The 25,508-nt window shown below is 46.6% G+C and overlaps 1 protein-coding gene across 1 annotated transcript in view; it reads left to right on the forward strand.

Moving 5' to 3' along the window:
- Positions 1-25,508, forward strand: part of LOC127228932 (guanylate cyclase D) — a 96,922-nt gene that overhangs the window by 54,564 nt on the left and 16,850 nt on the right. Inside the window, exons 2-11 of the mRNA XM_051194031.1 lie at positions 6,164-6,922; positions 12,721-13,005; positions 13,987-14,358; positions 15,712-15,796; positions 16,404-16,500; positions 16,588-16,716; positions 21,155-21,235; positions 23,433-23,609; positions 23,778-23,934; positions 24,157-24,306. Coding sequence (XP_051049988.1) covers positions 6,164-6,922; positions 12,721-13,005; positions 13,987-14,358; positions 15,712-15,796; positions 16,404-16,500; positions 16,588-16,716; positions 21,155-21,235; positions 23,433-23,609; positions 23,778-23,934; positions 24,157-24,306 — 2,292 coding nt within the window. The remainder of the gene's footprint in view (positions 1-6,163; positions 6,923-12,720; positions 13,006-13,986; positions 14,359-15,711; positions 15,797-16,403; positions 16,501-16,587; positions 16,717-21,154; positions 21,236-23,432; positions 23,610-23,777; positions 23,935-24,156; positions 24,307-25,508) is intronic.

A 25,508-nucleotide genomic window follows, 5' to 3' on the forward strand; every position in this document is an offset into this window, starting at 1 on the left:
GACCAGGCTGACCTCCAACTCACAGAGATCCGCCTGCCTCTGTCTCCCAAGTGCTGGGAGTAAAGGTGTACACCACTACCAGGCCTACAGATTCCAATTTTTATAAGGGAGTTTTGTTAGTGCCCCAGAGGGGGCAAGAAGGGCTATGGTAAGAAAACAGTATGTTAGCCCCAAGAATTGGCCTGCCCTACACTCCTGCTTAATGACCACCTGGTAAGGACTAGACTCATCCTTCAGGACGGAAGATGCTTTTCATCCACACAGCCCTATGATAATACCTAATTGTCCCTTCTATAAAAAACTGTCCCATCCCCAGTGACAGTCAAGTTACCCTGTTGGATCACAAGTCATTATCGTGTCAAGCAGTCATGTAAGGGGACAGCTGTTGCCAGTCACTGTCAGTCCTGCAGTTAGAATAGACTCCATGGAGACCTCCCTAACTAACAGGCTTCAGTAAAGGACATGTCCCACCCATGGAGTGGAGCAGGGCAGCTCTGCTGTCCCCTTGCAGAACTGCAGGTGGTGATGAAGTGAGGCCTGGGTCCTAGTTCTGTTCTTGACTTTGCTCCCTGAAGAAAACGGCTTGTCTTTGAATGACTTGAGCTGTCAGTTTCTTCCACTATCACCAGCATGCAGACTGTGATAATGCATCACAATGCCTGCCTTGTGCAATTCCCACTCCCCATGAGTGAGGGGCTAATTGTCACTGACTTCCACACAAAGAATACAGCAGAGATGGTAATGCTAGATCAATTACCGTTATACTGTGTTAAGTTGCCTTGCTGGCCTACTCTCTCTGTTGCTGGTTGAAGAGGCAAGTAGATCCCACAGTTCAAGGACAAGGGGGCTAGAAAACAGTTCTTTCCCTGATTGCATCTCCAGATGAAACCCAGGCCTAGCTCAATTGCAGATGGTCAGACACAAAACAGAAGTCTTAGGCTAGCCTGTGTACAGACTGAGAACCTATACAACCTGTGGGATAATACCAACTTTGTGGAATTATGTGAAGTGACATAGAAAAATTTAATTCAGGGCTGGGAGATCTCGGTACATGCCTTTAGTCCCAGCACTTGGGAGGCAAAGGCAGGTGATCTCTGAGTTCAAGGCCAGTCTGTTCTACACAGTGATTTCCAAGGCAGCCAGGAATACATAGAGAAACCCTGTCTTGAAACACCAAAAAAAAAAAAAAAAAAAAAAAGACAAAAAGAGGAAAAGAAAAATATAATTCAGGAAGTTTTGTTTGTTTGTTTGTTTGTTTTGTTTTGTTTTGTTTTTGTTTTTCGAGACAGAGTTTCTCTATATTGCTTTGGAGCCTGTCCTGAAGCTAGCTCTGTAGACTAGGTTGGCCTTGAACTCACAGAGATTCGCCTCCCAAGTGCTGGGATTAAAGGTGTGCACCAACAACACCTGGCAATTCAGGATTTTTTAAAGTGCTGTATAAGGAAAAGAAACTAAACTATTGGTGCTGAGGAGTATGTGGTAAAAGTTATATCCTTACTTTTTACTTGATATTATTACTTTAAATTATGAAAACTTTCAAATACACACAGAAACAGAAAGAAGAGTATAATGAACTCAAAATACACCTAGAGAATGGTGGTGGTGAGGAGAATTTCCCAGTGTCTCCTTTTCTCTGTCCTCCTGATGTCTGTGAGAGTCTCCTACTGACTGAAACCAGCCAGAGACTGTCAAAGGATGACAAAGGGAGGTTCTGGGTTAGCCCCTGCAGTGAATGCAGAGAGTCCCAGCTTCCCCCTCTTGCTCCTCCCTCTGAGCTTAGCCAGCCTGCTAAGAGGTCAGAGGGAGGAGGCAGGGGCCCATGTCTGGCACATCAGCAGGTGCCCAGTAGTCCTCCTAGGCTATATAAAAACACACAGCCCAACTTAACTTATGACCTATCTGCTCTTTTTGGGCTGTTAAAATCATGTCAAAGGCTGTATAGTAATATAAAACTCTTGTGATGGATTATGTATATGATAATTGATGTTCTTTGCCTCATTTTATAACACCTGGCAATTTTCAACAATAAAATGGCATCTACCTACTTTATTATTTATTGACTCTTGTGCCCCTCCCTATCCCTCAAAGAAAAGATCTTCAAAGAACAAAAATCTATGTTCCTTTCATATGATGATGGGCTCAATTATCTAGGGCAATACCTAGGAGGTAGATGAGTTTGGGGGAAATGGCAGGAATCAATTGAGGGAAGGGGGAAAAAGTAGTTTTGATTCACTCCATGGCAGAACTGGCAAATGAGTGCTTAATAAGTTCCAGTTAAATGAATAAGGTGACAAAGAAAACAAGAAACATTTCTACTTGACAAAGTTGTCTAAGGGTGAGGTAGGGCATGATGCCAGCCCTTAGCAGACATAAGGTCCTCAAGAAAAGCTGGTTGTCCAGGCAAGAGGGAGCAGGTGGAGGGATGTGGACAAGCCCACTGGACTTAGGTCTTATCAACACCAAAAGGAGGGTAGAAAAGGCATCTCATTCATGACCAGCATGTGCAACAAACAGAAGCCTGAAACTTCAGCCAGTCAGCCATGCCACTTACTGATTCTGTACCTATCAAGTTACCAAACATTCTGGGACAAACTTTTTGTCTCTAAAGTGAAAGTAATATCAGTGCCTCTGTGGGTAGAATGAATTTTACTGGGCACTTGATGGATGCTTATTGCTGGGTTTTGGGACTTGACCTGGCTCCCTGCCTCCTGGTTGCCCTGGTGTGTCCGGAGCTGTCCATAGTGCTGAAGAATTCTCTTACCCTCTCTCCCCCCTCCTATCCTCAACTCCCCCTTCCTTTCTGATGTGGCTCCCCAGAGGCCTGGGGTCTGAACAGATCCAATTTTCCAAATGGTTTCTCTGGGCTCCTAAGGGGGACAAGGAGGGAGTGAACCATATCTAAGGCACTACCCAGTCAGGAGTCTCAGGAAGCCGGCAGACAACAAGAGCAGTAGCCAGGACACCACAGGAGGCTGAAGGTCAGAAAGAGCTCAGAAAGTCTGATCTCTGAGACCAGGTGTGAGAACCTCAGGCCTGGCAAAGATGCAGTGTCCACCCTAACGTCCACCATGGCAGGTGAGTATGCTGGGAGCATGCCCTGAAGAGAAAGCTGGGGTCAGGGGAGGGGTGACCCTGGGCTCATAGGAATCCTCCATTCTTATCCTGTTTGGTGTCTTCATGCAGACAAATGTCTCTCTATCTCTGAACTCCAGGGCTCTGATGGGAGCCTTTAACTCCATATGCTCAACTTCAGAAACCAAGCAGTGGCTAACCCTAAGGCCATCACCAATTCTAAATGACCTGAATCCCTTCCCCACTTCAGGATGTCCCTTTTATCAATTGTGGCCATTGCAGAGGGATCAAAGGACCTTACACCCTTGGCGGGTGTGTGTGTGTGTGTGTGTGTGTGTGTTTGTGTGTCTGGAACATTTGGAGGAGAACATGGCTAAGCTCAGTAACAGAGATTCCTGTCTCTAGGTGTTCTTTCAGCACACAGAACATCAATGCTGAAGGACATTTAGAGATTTAACATGCATACTGAGCTCTCTTTGCACAGTTGAAGAAACCAGGGGGAAGAATAGTCTGGACTGTGTGCTACACAAATTTGGACCAGAGCTGTAGTGAAAGGCTGCCCCTGCTGTGTTCTACAACTGGCCTACTGATGTCATGACACTCTGTCTCTGTAGGCTGCTGACCACAGGATTCTTGAGGCACTGAGTCTGACCAGCAGGATATCAGGTCATGGTTCCTATCAGTGTTTTTTAGGACCAAAGTGCAGCCTATTCTATGTGCTTTAGTGTCCCCATCTAGACATAGAGGCATCTACATCAGAGGCATCTACATCCTTAAGACTCTGATGCTCCATAAGAGTTAAATAGTTGAGAATGAGAGAGAGAGAGAGAGAGAGAGAGAGAGAGAGAGAGAGAGAGAGAGAAAGCATGTGGTGGGTATTGATTTATCTTTGGCTAGGAAGTTGGAGGCTAAGTTCTGGTTCTGATTTGGTACTACCTGTTGTGAGGCCTTGGACAAGTCATTGTCTACTCAGAATCAGTTTCCTTCTCTAAAAATGAGAGTTGGGAGTCTCCTTGGGAACTTCTGGGAAGCCCCAGCAAATGCTGAGTCAGAGACACTTTGGGAAACAGACTGTGAGGGAAGTGACTGCCACTTTGACCAATGAAGGCACTCATTTTGGTTCTCAGATAGAGACAAGCAAAGAAGCTGTATGACCAGAGCTCATCCAGGTAAACCTGAGGATGGATGTACCTCAGCTGGATGCTAAGAGACCACTCCAGAATCACAGCAGGGGGCAACTGGGTCCATAGAGGCAAACAGGAGAACAACCTTTTATCCTGAATTAAGAAAAACAGAGTATTGTAGGCTTCAGTCATCCAGGCAAAGTGTTGGTCCTACACACTGGAAACTCCACAGATGGAGAGGCTTCAGCCTCGCATGAAGCTGAAACTCAGCCTCCTACCTCCTTCCTGCTTAGCTTTCTTTGCCTTTTCTGCCTCCCCTCGGAGATCTGAAGATGGTGGGGTGGTAATGAGGAAGAGGAAGGGTAGCTCCATTTAGTAAGTACAGTGTGACCATCCTCACCATACGCATGACACATTCTAGTTTCCACAATCCACCAGGTAAGTTTTTGCACCTCCGGTTTGCAGGTTGGGAAAGGGAGGCTCAAAGAACCTCAGTGTCTAGCCCAAAGTTAGGAGCTAGTAAGTAAGACTTCTATATGATTCCAAGACTCTTCTCTTCCTCAGCATCAAACATGCTTTCTGAAGAGCTGCCTTACCCAGACCCCCTTTTTTTAATGACAAAGAAAACCTTCCCTTCTCTTGAGCTACATCTCCAATGATAGGGCTTGAGTGAGTTCTGTCTGCTCTAGGAAGCCCTCACTGTCCTTGCTCATCCCCACTTATCCTCTGTCTATGGCCCAAATTCATAGCTAACTCTTTCCTTAGCTGAGATTTGCCTCCCTACTTCTCTGGCAGTTTTATGGGGACCAGAACAGATATTATTCCTTCCTGGGGTTCTCAATGTGACTACATAAATGCTGTGGGCAGAAAGTAAGCAAGCCCTGTGGATGGAGAAGAGGCTATAGCAGGTTTTCAGCTGGGGCCAAGAAGGGCTTCAGGGCGGCATTGAGCCTCTAACTGATTGGGGATACTGACAGCCTCTAGAATAGAGTGGAGATAATGAGGGATGTGGACTCTGAGCCATGAATGAGACACAGAGCTTGGGTGAAAGCCAGCCGTTGCCTTATTCTGAAGCTGGCCTGTTAGGCTCTTCAACTCTCCACAAGTCCTTGCAGGCCACTGGCTACAGAATTCTTAAGACACTGAGTCTGGCCATCAGGGTGTCAGTTTGAGGAATCTTACTGACAAAGAGAAGAGTACTTGGAGTGAAGTCCAAGCATCCTGGTTGAGAAGGTTGTTTGGGGTGGAGGAGTTGAATGGACTTGGGCTATGCCCATCTTTCTACTAACTCCATGCTAATTCCCCTAGTTCCTTCCTCTATGCAGTGGGGTAGAGAGGCTTTTTGGTCCAGGCAGGTCTGTGAAAGATTCACACTACTCACAGGTATAGTGTGAGCACAGTAGCTCCAGTTCTCTTGGACACACCCAGCACGTTTGCTACCACACTTGGCACATGTGCTTTGCTCCCAGGGCCTTGAACTCGGCAACCAGGACCTTTGAATGGAGCTAAGCTTGTCAAGAACAGTGATGGGGCAGGGAGAGCTTGGCCCTCCTAAAGACGAGTGAAAGATGAAACAGTGGTCATGGGTAAAAGAGGTAGGACATTGAGTCCCTGAGCACTGGCATTATGCCAAATGTTGTCCTTGATGCCATTTTTTTTTTTTTTTTTTTTTTTTTTTTTTGGCCGCAATAAGACTTCTGAGCAATTTTGCAGTCTATTGTTTTAGAGGAGGAAGACAAGACTCAGACAGCATTGGAGGCTAGTCTGCAGGGAGGCAAGGGGTTGGGTGTTGATGTTATTTCTGTAAGCAATGTCCTGTTTGAGCTCCAGCCTGGGACTCAGCTTGTACATCACAGCTCTGAGCCAGTCCTAGGAAGTCCTTCAGATCATGGCTCCAAGTATCCTATGTACCAATATGAGAAGCATAAAGGCTAGACAGCCAAGGCTTATCCACACTCCTCCCCCAGGACTGCAGCAAGACCTGCACCTTGAATACCAGGAGTGGACAGCACCACAAAGGAAGACCTGCCTGCCCTGCCAGAGCCTGTGGGGATTCACTGTCCATCATCTGGGGACAGCGTCTTCCATATCAGCTCTCTCTGTGGTATTTTGGGGTGTCCTTTTGTGGGCTGACTCCATTTCCCTGCCAGCATGGGCAAGAGAGACCTTCATCCTTGGGGTGCTGGGACCCTGGGACTGTGACCCCATCTTTGCCCAGGCACTCCCCAGCATGGCTACACAGCTGGCTGTAGATAGAGTCAACCAGGATGCCTCGCTGCTACAGAGCTCACAGCTGGATTTCAAGGTCCTCCACACAGCTTGTGATACTCCTCATGCCCTGGCCACATTTGTGGCCCACAAGAATACAGTGGCTGCTTTTGTGGGCCCTGTCAATCCTGGATACTGCCCAGCAGCAGCCCTGCTGGCCCAAGGCTGGGGCAAGTCCCTTTTCTCCTGGGCCTGTGGGGCTCCAGAGGGAGGAAGTGAGTTGGTATCCACTTTGCCTTCTCCTGCCCATGTGCTATTGTCTGTCATGAGGCACTTTGGCTGGGCTCGCTTGGCCATTGTGTCCTCTCACCAGGACATCTGGGTAGCCACAGCCCAGCAGCTGGCCATAGCTTTCAGGGCCCATGGGCTCTCCATTGGACTGGTGACTTCTTTGGGACCCGGAGAGAAGGAGGCCATGGAGGTTTGCAAGCAGCTCCACAGTGTGAATGGTCTGAAAAGTAAGTATGTCTAGGTCCCTCCCTGTTATAGGTAATCTAGACAGGATTACCTACAGGAGGCCCTGTCCATAGCAACTGGGCTGAGCACTTATTAAATATCCCAACAACCCCGTAAGCCATCCTTGATGAAGGCTTCCTTTGGCAGCCCAGAGAGAGCAAGAAATGTGTCACACAGTAGTCAGGCAGATCCACAGGATCATAAGCTCTGATTCAAATGTTGGTTGTGAAGCTCAGGGCATTTTTGGCAGTCGCCTTTAAAATGAAAGTTCCAGGAGTATAACAAAGATCTAATTATGGCTAGCATTAAAAATAATAAATAGGGGAGAATAAATAGAATTGAGAATTAAATAAAATAGAACAGTGTGAGCACATACACATGGGCACATATATACATACATGTACATATATATACATATATATGCATACATATGTATGTATATATACATATACATGTGTGTGTGTTTATTTCATCCCACAGGCTCTTATCTGCTGTGTTTTCATTTTCATTTTTGTTTTGTTTTGTTTTTCGAGACAGGGTTTCTCTGTATTGCTTTGGAGCCTGTCCTGGAACTAGCTCTGTAGACCAGGTTGGCCTCAAACTCAGATCTGCCTGCCTCTGCTTCCTGAGTGCTGGGATTAAAGTTATGCGCCACATGCCCAGCCCATTTTCATTTTCATTTTATTTTTAAAAATTTAAAAATTCACTCTCCAAATTCTTTGGTGAACCATTCATTATTCAGTACTGTGTTGTTCAATCTCGTTGTGTAGTTTATCTTGCTATTGGATATAATTTTATTACACTGTTACAGATAGAATAGATAAAATGATTTCAGGTTTTTTGTTTTATTTTTTTACTTTTTTGAGCTGCTTTGTGTCCTAAAATGCAGCAAATTAGTCATGTGTTAAGATCTATCAGTGGCTTTACATCCAGTACGGTTTGTTTCACAAAACTGGATGCATCAATGTTTGATGCATACACGTTTATATTTGCAGTATCCTCCTAACAGATTATTCCCTTAACCAAAATAAACTGACTTTATTTATCTTTTCTGACTTTTTAGGATTTGAATTCTATTTAGCCAGATGTTAGAATTGCTACACATGCTTGATTTCTAGTTCCATTGACTTGGGATATTTTTTGGTATCCTTTCACCAAAAGGCTGTCTTCATCCGTGTGTTTCTTACAGACAACAAATATTTGGGTCCTGTTTTTGTTTTTTCTATTTTTTAAAATCTAATCTGCTAATCTAGGTCTCTCAATTGAGGAGTTGAAACTGTTAACATTCAGGATTTTTATTGAAATGTATCCATTCACTTCTGTCACTTTGTTATTTTTATGATACTTGGTACTTTCCCAATCCTAAATTGCTTATGTATTTTTCTAGTGTAGTTGGCCACAGCTACACTAGAAATCATGTATGCGCTTATCTTTCTCATTTGTGTGTCATGCTAGCTCAGTGATCATGAATGTCTTTACTTTTGTTTTATACAGGAGGATAATATGAAGGATAGCTTCATATTCTTAGTTAATTATCTTTCAGGAGTTGAATGTTGTCCTTGACTTCTTAACTTTTAGAACTTGTTGAGAAATCTGCTATTATTATGATAGACCAGTTCCAGACATGACTTGGTGCAGTTCTGAACATACACTCTTTGCTCTGTATATTCAGTGTTTTAATTGTAATATGATATGGGGGATATTTTGTCTGTATAGCATTCTAAATGCCTCATGTATCTGGATAGCCTACTAGATTTGGGGAATTTTCTGCTGTTCTTATTAAATGCATTTTCCATGCATTTAATTTGAAATGCTCCTTCTTCTACATCCATGACTCTCAGATCTAGTCCATTAGTGGCACTGACTTAATATTCTGTTCACACCTTAATGTTCTGTTCACACCTTCTTATTATCTCCACCACTATCTGAATATTTCATTGCATGTACTTTGACTTCAAGACCTGACATTCTGTCTTACATTTGACTCATCCTACTCTGGGGCCTTCTTCTAAGTTTTTATTAGAGTTATTGAACTATTTATTCACTTCCAATATTTGAATATTTGAACTTGACTTTGTGTGTGTGTGAGTGAGACACACACACACACACACATACACACACACACACACACACACACACAGAGAGAGAGAGAGAGAGAGAGAGAGAGAGAGAGAGTGTGAATGACCATACCATGGTACACATGTGTGTTTTAGAGTCTGAGCACAGGCTTTCAGATCTGCATCATTGGGTAGCAAGCATCTTTACCCACTGTCACCTACCCATGATTCTCTTTCACCAGTCTTTCTTTGTATTGACTTATTCCACTTGTTGATTATTTGTGCCCTTTTAGTTCATCCAGTAATTTCTTTGTAGCCTTCTTGATTCTTTTGAATGATCTTACAATCATTCATTTAAACTCTCTATTTGGAACTTCATCTACTCTGTTCTCTTTGTGACTATTTCCTGTGTAATTACTGATTTTCAAGCAGTCACATTGCCTTGATTTTTCATGTTTCTTCTGTTTCAATATTGCACTGGGAAGTAAGTTGTTGATTGGATTTCTTTTTTACTACCCTATTATTTCAGTCGAAGAATTTGCAGTGTTCAAGTGAGCCTAGATTGTAGCAGAACTGAGGTGCCAATTCCCTTTGCTTCTGTATTTGGACCTTCAGCCCATGTACTCAGGGCACTGAGTACTTCACATATTACTTCAATGAGGCTGATTCTGGCAGCTGATACATGAGTTGTTACAAATAACCCAACAACCAAGATGTATTTTCAGTCTCAGACATCTCAAGCCTACGCTCCTGGATGCTGGACAAGAGCCCAAATTAGTATGGTTAACCTTTACGAGTGGGACCAAATGTTCCACCTCTCCTTGCCGGAGATGCTTGATTCAACATCTGGATACTCAGTTTTGTGAAATGTACCCTCCAGCTGAGCTCCGGGGACAAGGCAGCAACAGGCTAGGTCTCAGAAGCTAGAGCCTGAAACCGGAGAAGGAACAGAATCCAAAGGAGATCACCTGTGTGTCTGGATGAGAGGAGGGTTTCCCAGAGGAGATGACATTAGAGTGGGACTGAATGGACATGAGGGAGGGGCATCCTAGAGAGACATGCCAGCTAGCCCAAGGAGTGCAAGAAACACACTTCATGGCCGAGGGAAATGAGGCACAGTTTGATTCTTCATGGCTGGAGCAGTGTGGGAAAAGCTAAGGAACCCACGGCGGGGAACTGAGTTCCAGCTATGATGCTGAGATTCGTATGCAGGAGACAGAATGGTGAGGGGAACTGTAGGGATTCCATGCTGGCCCTATTAGCTGCACGACCTCTGACAAGTCCCCAAAACCTACCTGTGCTTTCGGTGCTCTTTCTTTCCAATATTATGTGCTTTCCAACAGTTCTTTAAACGGCGTGAGAGAGTTCAAAATGCCTAAGGCATAGAGAAAAGGAGAGGGGTGTGGCCAGTCAAGAGAGGTGCCTGGCACTGGCTTTCTTCCTAGTTATATGGTTTTTAGCTCTCCCTTGTGGCCAGATACAAAAATAGTGCTTCCAACTTCCCCCTGAGGGAAAAGGCAGAACAGTGGCAGAGCATTTGGGACTAGGCCATAGCTCTATCTCAGCGGGTCTTTCTTCAGGAGCTCTTCCTGCTGCTCAGGTTTCAGACAACTCATGGCACCAGCCCAAACAACACAGCCCCTTGGGGTCTCAGCCAAGGAAGGCACTCCATCCAGCCTCTGACCTCTGTGTGATGAGAGGCCTCAGGCCCCGCAGAGAGACCTCTGTTCTTCTGTGGTAGCTCCATCTTCCTGGGTTTCTAGGGAAAAAAGATGGCAGTAGGGACCTGGCTTCATCTCAGCCAATGGTGGCTTTCTGGAGCATGGTTGCAAGCCTGTCAGGGATCTGAAGCAGGAAGAGAGTGAAGGAGCAGATGGGGTCTCTGTGGACCTTCACTCTGGGTAGGGTCCCCTCTGTCTTGTGCCTGGGAAGGTAACTGAACCCCTTATTACTGGGAGCTGTAACAGGCATTTCCTCACTGGGGGGGAAAAAAAACCTTGAGAAAAACAGCTTGGAAGGAGGGAAGCTTATTTTAGGTCACAGCTTCAGTTCAAGGTCATGTGGGTCCCCTTGCTTAGGGCCCGAAGTGAGGGAGGCAGGGTATCGTAGTGGGGACACATGGCAGGGTGCTCACATCACAGCACCAGGAACCAGAGTCAGGAAGGAGCAAGGACAACCTTCAGAGGTCATGGTCCAAGGGACCCACTCCCTCCAGTGAGGTCCCACTTGCCATGACCTCCCAACAATGCCACCAATTATAAACCTATCCATGGACTAGTGTAGGTAAAGGCAGAGCCCACCTGACCCAATCATCTCTCAGTGCTTAGACCTTTAGGTGCCACCCAAGGCTGCAGTTAAGGTCATATGCTGATTATGAATGAAACAAAATATGGTCAATCAGACAGTGGAATATTATATAACCATGTAAGTAATGAAGTGCTGATACATTCCATGACCAAGAGGGGCCTGAAATACTTCAAATAAAAGAAGTCGGACATTAGGAATCACATGTCAGATGAGTCCCTTTAGATGAAATATCCAGAACAGGAAATCCATTGAGATGAGCAATAGACTAGGAGGGAGGGTGCGGTGCCAGATTAAATAATGGTGACTTTTTTTCTGTTCAATTTTCAAATACATTTAAACTACCAAAACATGCACTTTTAAGGATAGGTTATCTGATACAGAAATCATATTTTTGAAGATAATTTACTTATTTTCATTTTATATGCATTGGTGTTTTTGCCGTCATGTATGTCTGTGTTGTGGGTGTCAGGTCCTCTGGAACTGGAGTCACCCAGTTGTGAACTGCTTCGTGGGTACTGGGAATTGAACCTGGGTCCTCTGGAAGAACAGTTAGGGCTCTTAACCTCTGAGCCATCTCTCCAGGCCCTGGAAATCATCTTAGTTTTAAAAACTTAAGTATGAAGCCATATAGTGAGGCAGGAGGATCTCAGACTCAAGGCCAGCCTGGTCTACCTAGGAAATTCAAGGCTAGTGTGGACTATATGACAAGACTATATTTCAAAACACACATATGCATGCACGCACACCATACACACACGTCTTTTTGAGTATTATAAACTGGTAGTGAGCTCTGGGTTCAAATCTCTGCTCTATACTATGGTGCCTATGTATTCTGGGGAAACTTATCAACTTCTCTGGGCCTAAACTTCCTCACCCGGAAATTCGATGATAAACATACATCTTCATGTTACTGTGTGTGTGTGTGTGTGTGTGTGTGTGTGTTTTGGTTTGGTTTTTTTTTTTTTTTTTTTTTTTTTTTTTTTTGAGATATGATATTGCCATGTAAGTTCAAGCTGGCCTTAAACTCACAATCCTTCTGCCTGGCATGACACTTTACACATTCGTGTATTTCATCACATGCAGCAATGAATGACTAAATGTGAGGGCACCTGGGGACAGACATAGAAAGCTGTCCATGTATATCAGCAATTATCAGGGCCTGAGGGTTAGGGTGGATGAGAAGCCGGGGCAGATGCTGGGGCGGAAGGTCAGAAGGGTCATCTTAATACAAAGGTGTCGTCCATTGAGTTCCTTTTTTATCCTAGATTTGGTGGCCTCGGCCATAATTACTATGGGGTCAGACTGAGGTCAAATCTCACTCATATCCTGAATGCTTAGAAGTGTGACCGCAGATTTTAGGAGCTCTGAGGGCCTCGGGATCTGGGTTTCTGGCAAGGGCTCAAGGGCAATGGTGACCCTTCGGTGTTCACCCCCAGTTGTGGTACTGTGCATGCACTCAGCACTGCTGGGGGGCCCGGAACAAAGCACCCTGCTGCGCTGCGCTTGGGAAGAGGGCCTGACAGACGGGAGACTGGTTTTCCTGCCCTATGACACTCTGCTCTTCGCCCTGCCCTACCACAACCGATCATACCTGACCCTGGATGACCAAGGGCCCTTACAGGAGGCCTACGATGCAGTACTCACTATCAGCCTGGAGTCTGGTCCTGAGAACCATGCCTTCGCTGCTCCCGAGGTGAGTGAGGGGCTGCTTTCCACCTGGGGTCACAGCAGGTGGGCGTGTCAGATTTTCTTAAGCCTGGAAGGTGGGGCCTGGAGCCAGTATATGTGCACATTTTATTCATGACAGACCTCTTGGCCTGGGCTAGGGACCCACTGCTAGCCAGCTCCACTCCACCCCACTGTGGCCACATGACCTGTGTCTGCCTGCCTAGTCCATAGGTGTTGGTTTGTTCTTTCCCCTCACCTCACCCCCATCTTCCCTCCTGTTATGTTGTGACAATGCACTCAGTTCCCACAATTTTAATTTCCATCTGCTTTTTCTCTTATGATAGCATACTCTTCTCGACTCAAGTCTCTCTATCAGGCTGTGAAGACTAAAAAAGAAGGTGTTGGGGTGGATTTTTCAAGGTCACCACTGTGACTCTGAAAAGTACTAGGGGTGGGGTGTAGCTACTGGTTTAGATTTGGCTTCTAGAACTCAGGTGTGAACTGAGTCTTGCCTGTGCTACCATGTCAGGTGTCAGGGACCTGGTGATAAAAAAAAAAAAAAAAAAAAAGACAAGCTTCATTCTATTGGGGGACACAAACAATAACCAAGAAACAAGATGAACAAATTCAAAGAGTGATGGTTCTGGCAAGGAAGAAGACAAGGATTAATGGATGGAGAGAGGCTGGAATAGAGGACTGGACAACAGGGACAGGATGGAACAAGAAGACCTCCAAGAGAAGATGACTCGGGTGTAGCCCAGGGGTCAGGAAACATCCAGATGAGGGCCAAACAAAGGTCAATGAGGGAGAACCTGCTAGAACCCAGAGTTTTGCTTTTGGAAGATTTAAGATGTCTATGACACATCTGAGTTAGAGGTAGAATAGTAATGGTGGCAATCACGTAGGCTGTGAGGCTGCTCAGTGGGGCAGTGGGCTGGAGTAATGTGTGACCCAAGAGTGGACTGTTTGGGGGAGAGGACAAGAGTCTAAACACTCCTGCAGGCCCCTGGGATGTCTACGGTAACAGGATGGAGGACTTTCTCTTCCACAGGTGTCCCCACTCTTTGGAACTATCTATGATGCTGTCATCCTGTTGGCCCATGCCCTGAACCACTCTCAGAACCATGGAGCAAGTCTCTCAGGAGCTCACTTGGGGGACCACGTAAGAGCTCTTGATGTGGCTGGCTTTAACCAGAGAATCCGGATGGATGGGAAAGGCAGAAGGCTAGCCCGATATGTCGTACTGGACACAGATGGTGAAGGAAGCCAGTTGGTTCCCACCCACCTTCTGGACACAACTACATGGCAGGTGCAGCCCCTAGGAAAAGCTATCCACTTTCCTGGAGGGAGCCCTCCAGCCCATGATGCCAGCTGCTGGTTCGACCCCAACACACTATGCATAAGAGGTAATTCACTGTCCACCCACTAATCTTTCATCTGTCTAGCCATTCATCTGTCCACTCATCCTTCCTCCATCCATCCATCCATCCATATACCAATCCATCTATCTTCTCACTGGTCTACCTACCTTCCATCCATTTAGCAACAACCCACCTATTCATCCATCTACCCATCAGTCTACCTATATTATCTCTCCATCTGTTTACTCACCCATTCTTCAACAAAACTCTCCATGTGAATAGTCCTGGAGAGGGGGCAAGAGCAAATATAAAGAAGAGTTATGACCTTTCATGGAAGGCCTGGCCAGTAGCTGAGAAGCAAGGCCTCCCTTGGATGATCAGGGCTAGAGATGCCCCCAGCTCACAGATCTCCTAAAAACCCCATAGCCCTGTGAGTAGGCCATTACCCCCCATAGACACCATTAAAGAACTGAAGTTCAGAAAGCTTGGTGTGTTTCTAAAGTCACACAGGAAGGCAGTGGCTAAGCTCATTTTGAACCCAAATCTGCTGACTCCAAGTAAGGAAATCATTTTCCTTATGTCCCCTGAGGGGTGTGGGGCAAGAGGCCCACATAGGTCTGATTTCTGTCATTCATCCATCCTGGCCATCATCCTTTATGACACAGTGACTATGAACACAGGGAAGCGAACACACACGTGTACAGTCACATATGTACAAGCACATTCCCCAATGCACACATGGCCATTATGGCAGCAGTGACAGGTTGAGCAGGCTTGTATAAGTCCCTGCCTGTCCTGCCTCCTTTTGTCCCAGGCTCAGCCAACCCTGTTCTGCCAGCCCTAACCTACAGACCTAGCAACTCCTGCACCTCCCCAGGCATGTGGCCCCTACCTGGCCTCCCTTGACAGGGTTGCTTGTATTCTTGCTCTCTCCCGGTGCCACCTCCACTTGCTTGACCACATCTGCTCTGTGGCATGTGTCTCCCTTATCATAAGCAAGCAGTGCACTGAGCCACACCCCTGCCTCCATGGTCCTTACACATCAGCTCCTCCCCTGAGTTCATAGCAGTGTGTCCAGCCAGGAAGAATGTGAATACCAAGAAGCCTCCTGGAGAGGGAGGGGTTGAAGCCCTCACCTGCTCACCTGTCCCTCTTCTACAAATAGTGATTCCTGCCTCCTGTTCTGCCATTGCTCACTCTGAGGAGAAGGAGAGAACAGAACAAAGGCCCTGCCCTCCCACTGACATTTGAAGACAAAGCCAGGCCCCACCCTCTAGGGGCTTCATCCTGTGGCAGACAGGGATGGCTAGAGACCTCACAGGGCAGGGCTTGGAAAAGCAGCAGCAGGGCCATGAGGGATGTTCACTGCGTTAATGACACCTGCCTTCCCCTGCACAGGTGTGCAGCCCCCCGGCGGCCTCCTGACTCTGACACTGGCCTGTGTCCTGGCACTGGTTGGTGGTGTCCTTGCTTATCTCATCAGGTGAGGCTGATGGGCCTGGCTCAGGCTGTCTGCATCCCTGTCCAATGGAGCCTCCATTGGCAACCTACAAGGGTGTCCGCCACCTCCACTTGCTGATCTCAGGGCCTATGCCCCCTTTCCCTCTCTTGGCTGCACTCAATAAGAACCGGAAGCCCTGGCTGCCTCCTGAGAGGTCTGTTTGAGACTTGAGGAAGAAGCCTGTGACTCTGGATGAGACTGCCTCTGAGCTTCAGGGTCCTGTTTGCACAGTGAAGGGCTAACCAGGTCTATCCCAGGGATCCCTCAGCTTTGCAAGCATTCCCCCACCCTGTGCCCTGTGTGCCTGGATTCAAATGCTCCGGAGCCTCAGCCATATCTGGAAGGGGGTAACCTTCCACTCTCACCTCCAACAAAGGTCCCAAGGAAACTGGTCTGCACACCAGTAGGCCCATCAGGCCCTGGGAGGTTCAGACCTGAACCCAAGGCCAACAGGCTCTGTGTAGATGGTTCTTGGTGCCCGCCAGCCCTGAGGCTGGCACTGAAGGTGACCTGGAAAGATTAGGAGGTGGGTACTGAGTCAGAGACAGGGCAAAAGCCTGGCTGAGGCCTTACTTTCTCTCACATCCAGGCTTGGCTTCCAGCAGCTGCAGCTGTTGCGGGGCCCCCATCGGATCCTGCTGACAGCCCAGGATCTCACCTTCCTCCAGCGGACCCCCAGCCGGCGGGTGCGTGTGCAGGCCTGGGCTGGGTGGGCAGGTAAGCAGAGAGGCAGGCTGGGTCTGGCCTCTTCACCACCTCTGCTCCTGCTCCAGAGACTGCATGTGGACAGTGGCAGTGAGTCAAGGAGTGCGGTGGAAGGTGGGAGCCCAAGGTCGGTGATCCAGGGGTCATCAAGAAGCCTGCCTGCCCTCCTGGAGCATACCAATGTGGCCCTGTACCAGGTGAGGGCTGTCACCACCCCACACCAGGCCTGGAAGGCTATGGCCAGTTTGGAAGAAGCCAATCAAAGACAGTCTTTGGTTTCTGAGTTTTGTTACAAGCAGTTTCTAGCCAGCCTTGTCCCAGAGCCATGTCAGTACCAAAATAACACACAGAGACACTGTATTAATTATGAAGCTGTTGGCTGGTTACTAGTGTTTCTTATTGGCTAGCTCTGTCTTAAATGTTAACCCATTTCTATTAATGTAAGTGTTTCCACGTGATCTTACCCGAGAGAGGGTCTGGACCTCTTCGGTCATGTTCTACATCTTGACTCCTCCCTACATCTCCCAGAATCCTCCTTGTCTCCTAGTCCCACCTATCTTGCTTTTCCTATTGACCAACAGAGCTTTACTCATTAACCAATAAGAGAAACATATATACAGAATGACATCTCCCATCATCTCCTCTTTTCTGTCTAAAATAAAAAGAAGGGCTTTAATTTTAACATAGTAAAATTACATATGACAAAACAGTTATCAAATAAGAACTAAAGTTAATAATATTTAGTCCATTAAAATTATCAGGAATTAAAGAAAATGTTCTATAATCTATCCTATCTTTGAGTCTAAAGTCTTATATGTAAATTATCTTTAATCTTAACTAAGGAAAGCTATGACCACAACTATCTGTCAACTCCATCAAAGACTACAGAAGGATAATATATAAACTCTAGAAATGACAGACAACTAGCTGTCTGGTCAGTCACCCGAAATTCTTTTGTAATGTTCCATCTTTGGCCCATAAGCCATAGTGTGTCTGGCAGACTGGACACTTTAACCTGTCCACCTGTATTGGTAGTTTGTCAGGTCACTTTTCTCTGTGTCTTGCAGACTGTCTGGTAAACTCTTCCATGAAGCAAGAATCCTGTAGCAATGTCCATCTTATATCAGCAGTCACTTTTCTGTGGGTCCTGAATGTCTACTTTATAAAGCACATAGTCTAACAGTCCAGACAGGAGCAGTTTCTTGCCCAAATGGCTAGTCTTGTCATATTGGAAGCAAACTGCATAATGAGGTTCTTTGATGTCCATCTTCCTTTGTGACACAATTGGTGTTGCCAGTAGCAGTTATGTCTCACTGCCAGGAAAACCCTAAACCATTTTAAATACCATATTCTGTAGGTCTTTGAAAAGTTTGAAGAATGCCTATCCATTTGAAATAAATCTCCATATAACTATAAAAGCCTAACAAACCTAACTATAAGTTTTGACTATTATAGATAACTATCTATAATTTGTATTAATTATACATTACATTTTAAAATGAGCTATATAAACACAATACCTAAACAAGAGGAGAAATATACGTATCATTTCTATACCATAATCCTCTCTTTACCTTTAAAAAGAAATTGGTTGTGATCATTAATCATTTATAACCAACCCCATTTAGATGAAAACAAACATTTATAGACAATATTTTGGAATTTGGATGTCTTTCTTTCCAAACTGCTTCCTGCTGGTTAGGGATGCTGTGATACCATGGGGGATCCTAAGAAGATACAGAAATCCTAGCTGTAGTCTACAAGGCTGCTTTGTTCTAGCTGTTTTGAATGTTGGATCACCTGGGACACTGCTTCAGAGGGTCTTGCTTGATCAAACCATGTAAGTCTGGAAGGAATCCACAGCTTTTCATTTTCTGTAGAAACAAAAATAGAAATTCTTTTCCACAGTAACCTCTACTTAGACTTAAATTTTGAAGTCAAAGCATTTTTAAAATATATAAGTTGAGTTAATTTAGCAACATTGATAATCAAATGTATTTTAACATCTGTTATTCCTTCCTTAGCAATTGAGCAATACAAAGACAACATAATAGCATACAGTATCCAGGCTCTTTGGTATTTCCCATCCTTAGGTGACTTTTTTATTACTCTACTTACTTCTAATTTTTCATTTTTTAAAGACAGGGTTTCTCTGTGTAACTTTGGCTGCCCTGAAATTCACTCTGCACACCAGGCTGACCTTGAAATAACAAAGATCTCCTTGCCTCTGCCTCCCAAGCGGTAGAATTAAAGACATGTGCCACCACACCCAGATATGCTTTCTTTCTTTCGTTCTTCCTTCCTCCCTTCCTTCCTTGAAATCACTTTATCCTGTTTCTTTCTCTCCCAAGCCTATGTATATTTTAAAACACACTGTAAACCTTTAGAGGTTTTTCTTTATCTTGATCTGTCTTTACTGTAAATCTTTATCTTTTTCTGGCCATGAGTTTTTTATCTGCTAAACAACATATTGCTAAAATTAAAGTGGCAGCTGTTTTAACCACCATCTATCCAAGATGGTGGGGGTACGTTTACAGCTAGCACTGAGAGCTGTGCTCACTGCCTTGGTCTATATTGCCATCAAGCAACATGCTGCTGGCTTGGAGATGTGGTCACTGCCACTGCCAGCAGCTCATACACACCATTCAGTTGTTAGCAGGGCCTCTTAAAAGAACCCTGCAGGTTTTTTTTTTTTTTTTTGTGGCTTATAGGGCAGTCAAGAAGACTCCCTTATAGGAGCTGCACAAATCTCTGCTTGTCTCTAGCAAAATAGAGCCTGAGAATGATGATACCAAGAAATCTTGCTTGTCTGTGTTCTTTTGTTTCTAAAATCTCTTTAAGCTTTTGTCAAGTTTTAAATGGAACTTCTTAGTGCCCACATTGTAGGCACCATTTTGTTATGAGCACTTTCCTGCCAGCCTGGTCCCACAGCCACATCAGTCCCAAATAACACTCAGAGATACTGTATTAGTTCTAAAACTGTTGGCTGGTTACTAGTGTTTCTTATTGGCTTGCTGTGTTTTAAATATTAACCCATAATTACTAATATATGTATTTCTCCACAGTCTTATCTTACTGACAAGGCCAGATTTGTGTCCTCTCTCCTCAAGATCACATCTTGACTCTACTACATTTCCCAGAATTTTCCACCTCTCCTAGTCCCACCCTTCCTACTTGCCAACAGTGCTTTATTCATTAACCAATAAGAGAAACATATTTACAGAATGACATCTCCCATCTGTTGGGACTTTTCTGGTTCCCCTAGCGCATGGACAGCAGCCCCAGAAAAGGGAAACAGACACTTAGCTCTCACCGGCATGTTTCGTGGGCTGACCCTGGCGGTCAGACAGTCTCAGCCACTTGGCTTTGGCCTTGGCTCAGATCACCCACCAGCTCAAGCAGTGAGATTTCCTGTCCCTAAACCCAGTAAAGGCAGTGCCTAGCCACAGACACCTCCAGGAAGAAGCTGAACCTCCAGTTGACAGGGAATCTACAGAGTCAAAGGTCAGACAAGCAAGATGATGGTTGCTGAGAGTACAGATGCAGTCAGTGTCGAGTTCAACTATTTACTAAGATGTGTTATTTTTCTATGGCTGCCAAAGTTGTTTCCATAGGAAGCAGCACGGGGTTCTTGTTGCTTATTTTCCACACACACACACACACACACACACACACACACACACACACACACACCAGGCAACTCCACCTTTTCCTTTCCTACCCAAAGGAGACTTTAAGACACACAAAGCCAGCAGGCTGCAGGTGAGGCTGTGCGGAGGCAATCCACTAGGGACCTGAGCAGGAGGCTGGTACCACACTGAGAGCTGGGCCTTGTCCTCTCCTGCCCTTCTCTCATGTCCGTTCTGCAACCCCTAGTCACAGCTTGTGTATCACAGGTACCTGAGCCCTTCCTGGTAAGGCTTGCCTCCAGCCAGAATCTGCTTGCCAGATGTATTGCTTTAGTCCTCATCGTTATCTGCATTACTTTGCAGAGTTGGAAGCTGAGACTCAGACTAGAAATTACCTACCCAGGTCACAGAGCTCCAGGGAGGTAGAGTAAGGAGTGGGCCTTGGGTCCCCAGCCAGAGCCTGCCCCCCCCCCCCCCCGTCTCAGAAAAGGCTGCTTACTGCGCCCATTGACCAGGCTATGCCCAGCTCGGAACACAGAAGAGGACAAGAGATGGTGGAATTGTCCTGTGATCACCTAGCTAGCAAACTAAAGCAGGCGAACTCTTGTTTTTCTGTTTTTGAGTGTTCATGTCATATTTATTTATTTATACTTTTTATATCCGACTGCAGTTTCACTCCCTGCTCTCTTCCCGGCCCCTCCCTCCCACTTTTCCTCCCAGCTTGCCCTTCTCCTCCCCCACCACCAAGCCTCTCCTCCTCCATTTCTCTTCAGGAAAGGGGTTTTGTTGTTGTTCTTGATTTGTTTTGTTTTTTAGGGTTTTTGTTTTGTTCTGTTTTTGTTTTTTGAGTCAGGTTTCATCTGGGTAGTTCTGGCTGTCCTGGAACACTACTCTGTAGATCAACCTGGCCTCCAACTCAAAGATCCGCCTGCCTCTGCCTCCCAAGTGCTGGGATTAAAGGTGTGCACCACCACCTTCTGACTCAAACTTGTTCTTGCTTAAACAGGGAGACTGGGTATGGCTGAAGAAGTTTGAAGCAGGCATAGCTCCTGAGCTGAGGCCAAGCAGCCTCGGCCTCCTGAGGAAGGTAAGACCACAGGCAGAGGGGTGCCAAGGCCAGAAAGGTACATGTTTGTGATACCCTTCCTGGTTTGCATTGGTCCCTACTCCCTGGGCAAGCTTCTGGCCTAGGAAAGTCATTGCTTTCATTGTTATCACTGTCCAGTGACAGCATCTCATCAGTTAGCTATCATCATGGTCACCAACACACATCAGCATCCCTCAAGACATGTCAAGATCCCAAACATTAACCTCACCAAAATTGTCTGGTACAGCTCTTCCTCCCCCAGCAATAGAATCTGGGTACCACCAAGGATCCTAAGCCTGTGCCTGCCTCCCTGTATCCATTCCTGCATCTGTTGTTTACTCATGTGCCAGGCAGAGTTCTGGGCTTAGGAGAAGAGGTTCTTTTTCCTGAGGGAGCTTCAGTCACCATCAAGGTCCACATAAGCACCTTCCCCCAAGATTATCACCATTAGAGAAGCACATGGGAGGGAGGGCAGAGTCCAGGTTTCCTGCCTCCATGGAATACCTGGCTACCCCATTAGGCAGAGCCAATACTGCCCAGCCCAGGAGAGCTGTGGGGAGGGCAAGGTATGTATAGAACAACCTAGAACTGTCCCTGGCAAATAGTATGTCTTTGAGAAATGGGAGATTTCATCAAACTGTGACTTTTGCCATTTTCTATAATACCCAGCATCAGCTATCAGAAATGCAGTTCTGAGAGATTAGGTGATGGGGGCAGTTAGTCATTTCCCTGCAACCAGTGTGAGAAGGAGATTAACTGACTGGGGATAGTTAAGCATTTCCCTTGTAGCCAGTGTCAACAGCTTTTCTAAGAAAGGTCTTATATGTGGGTCAACCAAGTTTCGGGTTGCTTGAGTGTAGCCACAGAACTTCTCAGAGCCTTTACTGTCTGCCATTCTGGCTATCTGCTGGTGTGTAACCATGCACCCTAAAATGCAATGGCCAAAAACAATGATGCTTTTCTATCTTACATTTTTGTAAGAAATTTGGTTAGGACTCAGTTGGACAATTCTGTTCAATTTTGTGATGTGGATATCAGTTGTGGAGCTCAGCTGTTGGGATTTGGCGAGCCATGGCCTGCAGGCCAGATCTGACCCAGTACTTGTCATAAATAAGTTGGGACAAAGCCACACTCCCTCCTTTATGTGTTGTCTCTAGATGCTTTTCTGTCCCTGTGGTAGAGATGTGCAAGGCCTAAAATATTTGTTATTGGGGCCTTTTTATAAAAACTTGTGGTTTCTTGGTTCATTCATGGGCCAGGCAGGTGAAGACTGAGCCCAGAGGGGATCTGACTTCTTTCTTATACTCCCGAGGCTGTCTACTGGTCTCTCTGACTCAGGGAAGGACTTGGGATACTGTAAGAAATGAGAAATGGGAGCTGCCACTCCCTAAGACCTGAACCCCAAGACATAAAAGACTTCCCCTACTGTGTTCTGTGGCTCATGCTAGTCACAGAGCACACTCGGGGAGGGACCGAGGTCACCTCTCTATGGCAGGAGTGTGAACAACTCTGGGGCCATTCTTACCTCTCCAAGCATGCTGCTATTCTTGGGTATCTCAGAGGAGGGAGAACATGCAGGCAGCCCTCCCCATTTAGCCTAGTTCTGAGCCATTTTTGTGAAGAAGGCCTTGCCTGACAGAGTTTCGATCTGTCCATGTTGGGCCCTCCATTGGGGTGGTTGCCTTCCTTCACTGCAGGCAGGAGCCCCTCTGCTCTCCAACCTGCAAATCTGTGGGCTGCTGGGGAGAGGCTCAATAAATAGTGTTCAGATCAATGGTGTCGGTTAGGTTGAGAAACAGACCTAGAGCTAACTGTGTGGAGGTACCTACAGCTCCTCCACTCATCCATCTATGATGCGTCCACTCATTTGTTCATTTATTCATTCATGTATTCACTCTATTCATCCACTCACTCTTCTACCAATCTATCCATTTATCCATTAATGTGTCTATCTGGTCATCCACCTATCTATTCACTCATCCAAATCCTGTCTCCATCCATATTCATCTATCAGTCCATCCATCCAATTATCCACCCACCTATTGGCCACCCACCACCCACTACCCATCTACCTATCTACCCACTTATTCCCTTGTCTGTCTGCCCATCCATCCACCCATCTACTCACTGCATCCTCACACCCCATTACTCATCTATCTATCCTCAGGGGCCGCTAAGGTGCCTTTTGCCCCTGCAGATGCGGGAGATGCGGCATGAGAATGTTACGGCTTTCCTGGGCCTTTTTGTGGGACCTGAGTTTAGGGCTCTGGTGCTGGAGCACTGTTCCCGTGGCAGCTTGGAGGACCTGCTTCGGAATGAGGCCCTGAGGCTAGACTGGACTTTCAAGGCCTCCCTGCTGCTGGATCTGATCAGGGTGAGAGCCTGCCAGGAGCTAAGAGTCAATGGGAGGGGACATGCTCAGATTTCTCACTGCTTTGAAATCCGACAAAGCAAAGAATGAGTTGAGGCCAGAAGGCCTCTGAGTCCTGTGCATATTACATAGTCCTTCTCACTTCTCAATAACCCATATGTCCCCTTCCAGGGTATGCGGTATCTGCACCATCGGCATTTCCCCCACGGGCGCCTCAAGTCCAGGAACTGTGTGGTGGACAGTCGTTTTGTGCTCAAGATCACTGACCATGGCTATGAAGAGTTTCTGGAATCTCACTGTTCTCCTAGGCCGCAGCCGGCCCCTGAAGGTCAGCTTGGCGGCAGGGGCCACCAGTAGGGAATGCTATGTTGGTATTGGTAAAGCAAGGGGAGGGAGAGACCTCCAGTGTCCCACAGTTTGTGTTGGGACCTGAAATTGGTGGGTTTTCTGTTCTGGAAGAACCTGAGGCCCTTACTCTCAGGAGAACAGATGTGTCTAGGCCCTCTCAGGTACAGAGATGACAGTGAGAGACCTTGTCCTGTGATTCCAGAGCTTCTGTGGATGGCTCCTGAGCGGCTGCGGGGGCCTGGGGGGCCTGGGAAGGCCAGTTTCAAAGGCGATGTCTTCAGCCTGGGCATCGTCCTGCAGGAGGTACTTACCCGAGGCCCACCCTACTGCTCCTGGGGACTCTCAGCAGAAGGTAGGCTTTCTCGCACCCTCGGGTCAGGGCTCCTGCAGTTGCCCCCCCCCCACTATGTCTGTCCAGTCCCAGAGACCTGTCCTATAAATAGGGGCCTGACCTTCCCCTTCCTCCACCAAAGTCCTGCCCAGCAGACCTGCCCATTTCAGGCCTGGGTTTAGGAAGTTAACGAGGGGCAAGATTTCAGATCTAGGGGGCCATTTGGCCTCCATGCTGCACATCTGCCTGATGTGGAAAAGAAAGACCACCCAGATGGTTTTTGCAAGTCTTGTTTCCAGGTAAAACCCTCCAGGTAGGATAGCGACCTTTGGGGGGCAGGGATCAGGGACCTTCAGATAGGGCTCAGTCCAAGCCTGCTGCTTCCTGGAATGTGCTCTTTCCATCCTTGGAAAATGCAGGATCCAGAGCTTAGCTTTGGGAACTAGGTCTAAAGCCACAGCCATTTGCTCCACAATATTGAATAAATCCTCTTTAGGTCTAAGCCTCAGTTTCCTTACCTGTAAAATGGGTATTAGGGTGCCAGCCTCACAAAGTCACCCTGTGTGCAGCTTTGCACACAGATCAAGGGCCTGAAACATGATAGTAGCTGCACAGTAAAATCCGCCTGGGTAGTTTGGGGATAGGCTAATGGGGGTCTCGCATTCTCTCCTGCAGCCAATGTTTTAGAGGATGTCTGAGTGCATCGGACCCTTTGTGGGTTCCCAGGCACTATCTGTAGTGTTCTGTCTGATGCCCTGGGAAGTGACTGACCAATGAGCTTTTTCAGAGAAGATTTAAGTAATTCTCAAAGCAGGGCAGGGTCTTCTCAAGCAGGGAGTGGCGTTAGGATGAAGGTCTCCTCATCCAGGCATGGCATTCTTAGGGACCAGGTGAGCAGCCTCCTACACAGAAACCAGCACTGTTGAGAACAGAGATGCAATGGGCGTGGACATTTGGCCTGACAGAGCAAGAGGACCTGGGGACCAGCCTAGGGCCATTTTTCATATTAGGCTTCAGTCTTTTAATCCTCAAAGATGCTGTGAAACCCAGGTCTGGGAGGATGGCTTGGTCAGCAAAGTGCTCGTCATGCAATCACGGGGACCCAAGTTTGGATCCCCAGAACCCACATAAAAAGCTGGTGTAATGGCAAAGCATTAGGGAGGAGGAGATGGTGGGGGGATTGCTGGCCAGACAGTTTAGCCAAATTGTCAAGCTCCAGGTTT

Source organism: Phodopus roborovskii, unplaced genomic scaffold (genome assembly GCF_943737965.1).
Source record: "Phodopus roborovskii unplaced genomic scaffold, PHOROB, whole genome shotgun sequence".
Classification (NCBI taxonomy): domain Eukaryota; kingdom Metazoa; phylum Chordata; class Mammalia; order Rodentia; family Cricetidae; genus Phodopus; species Phodopus roborovskii.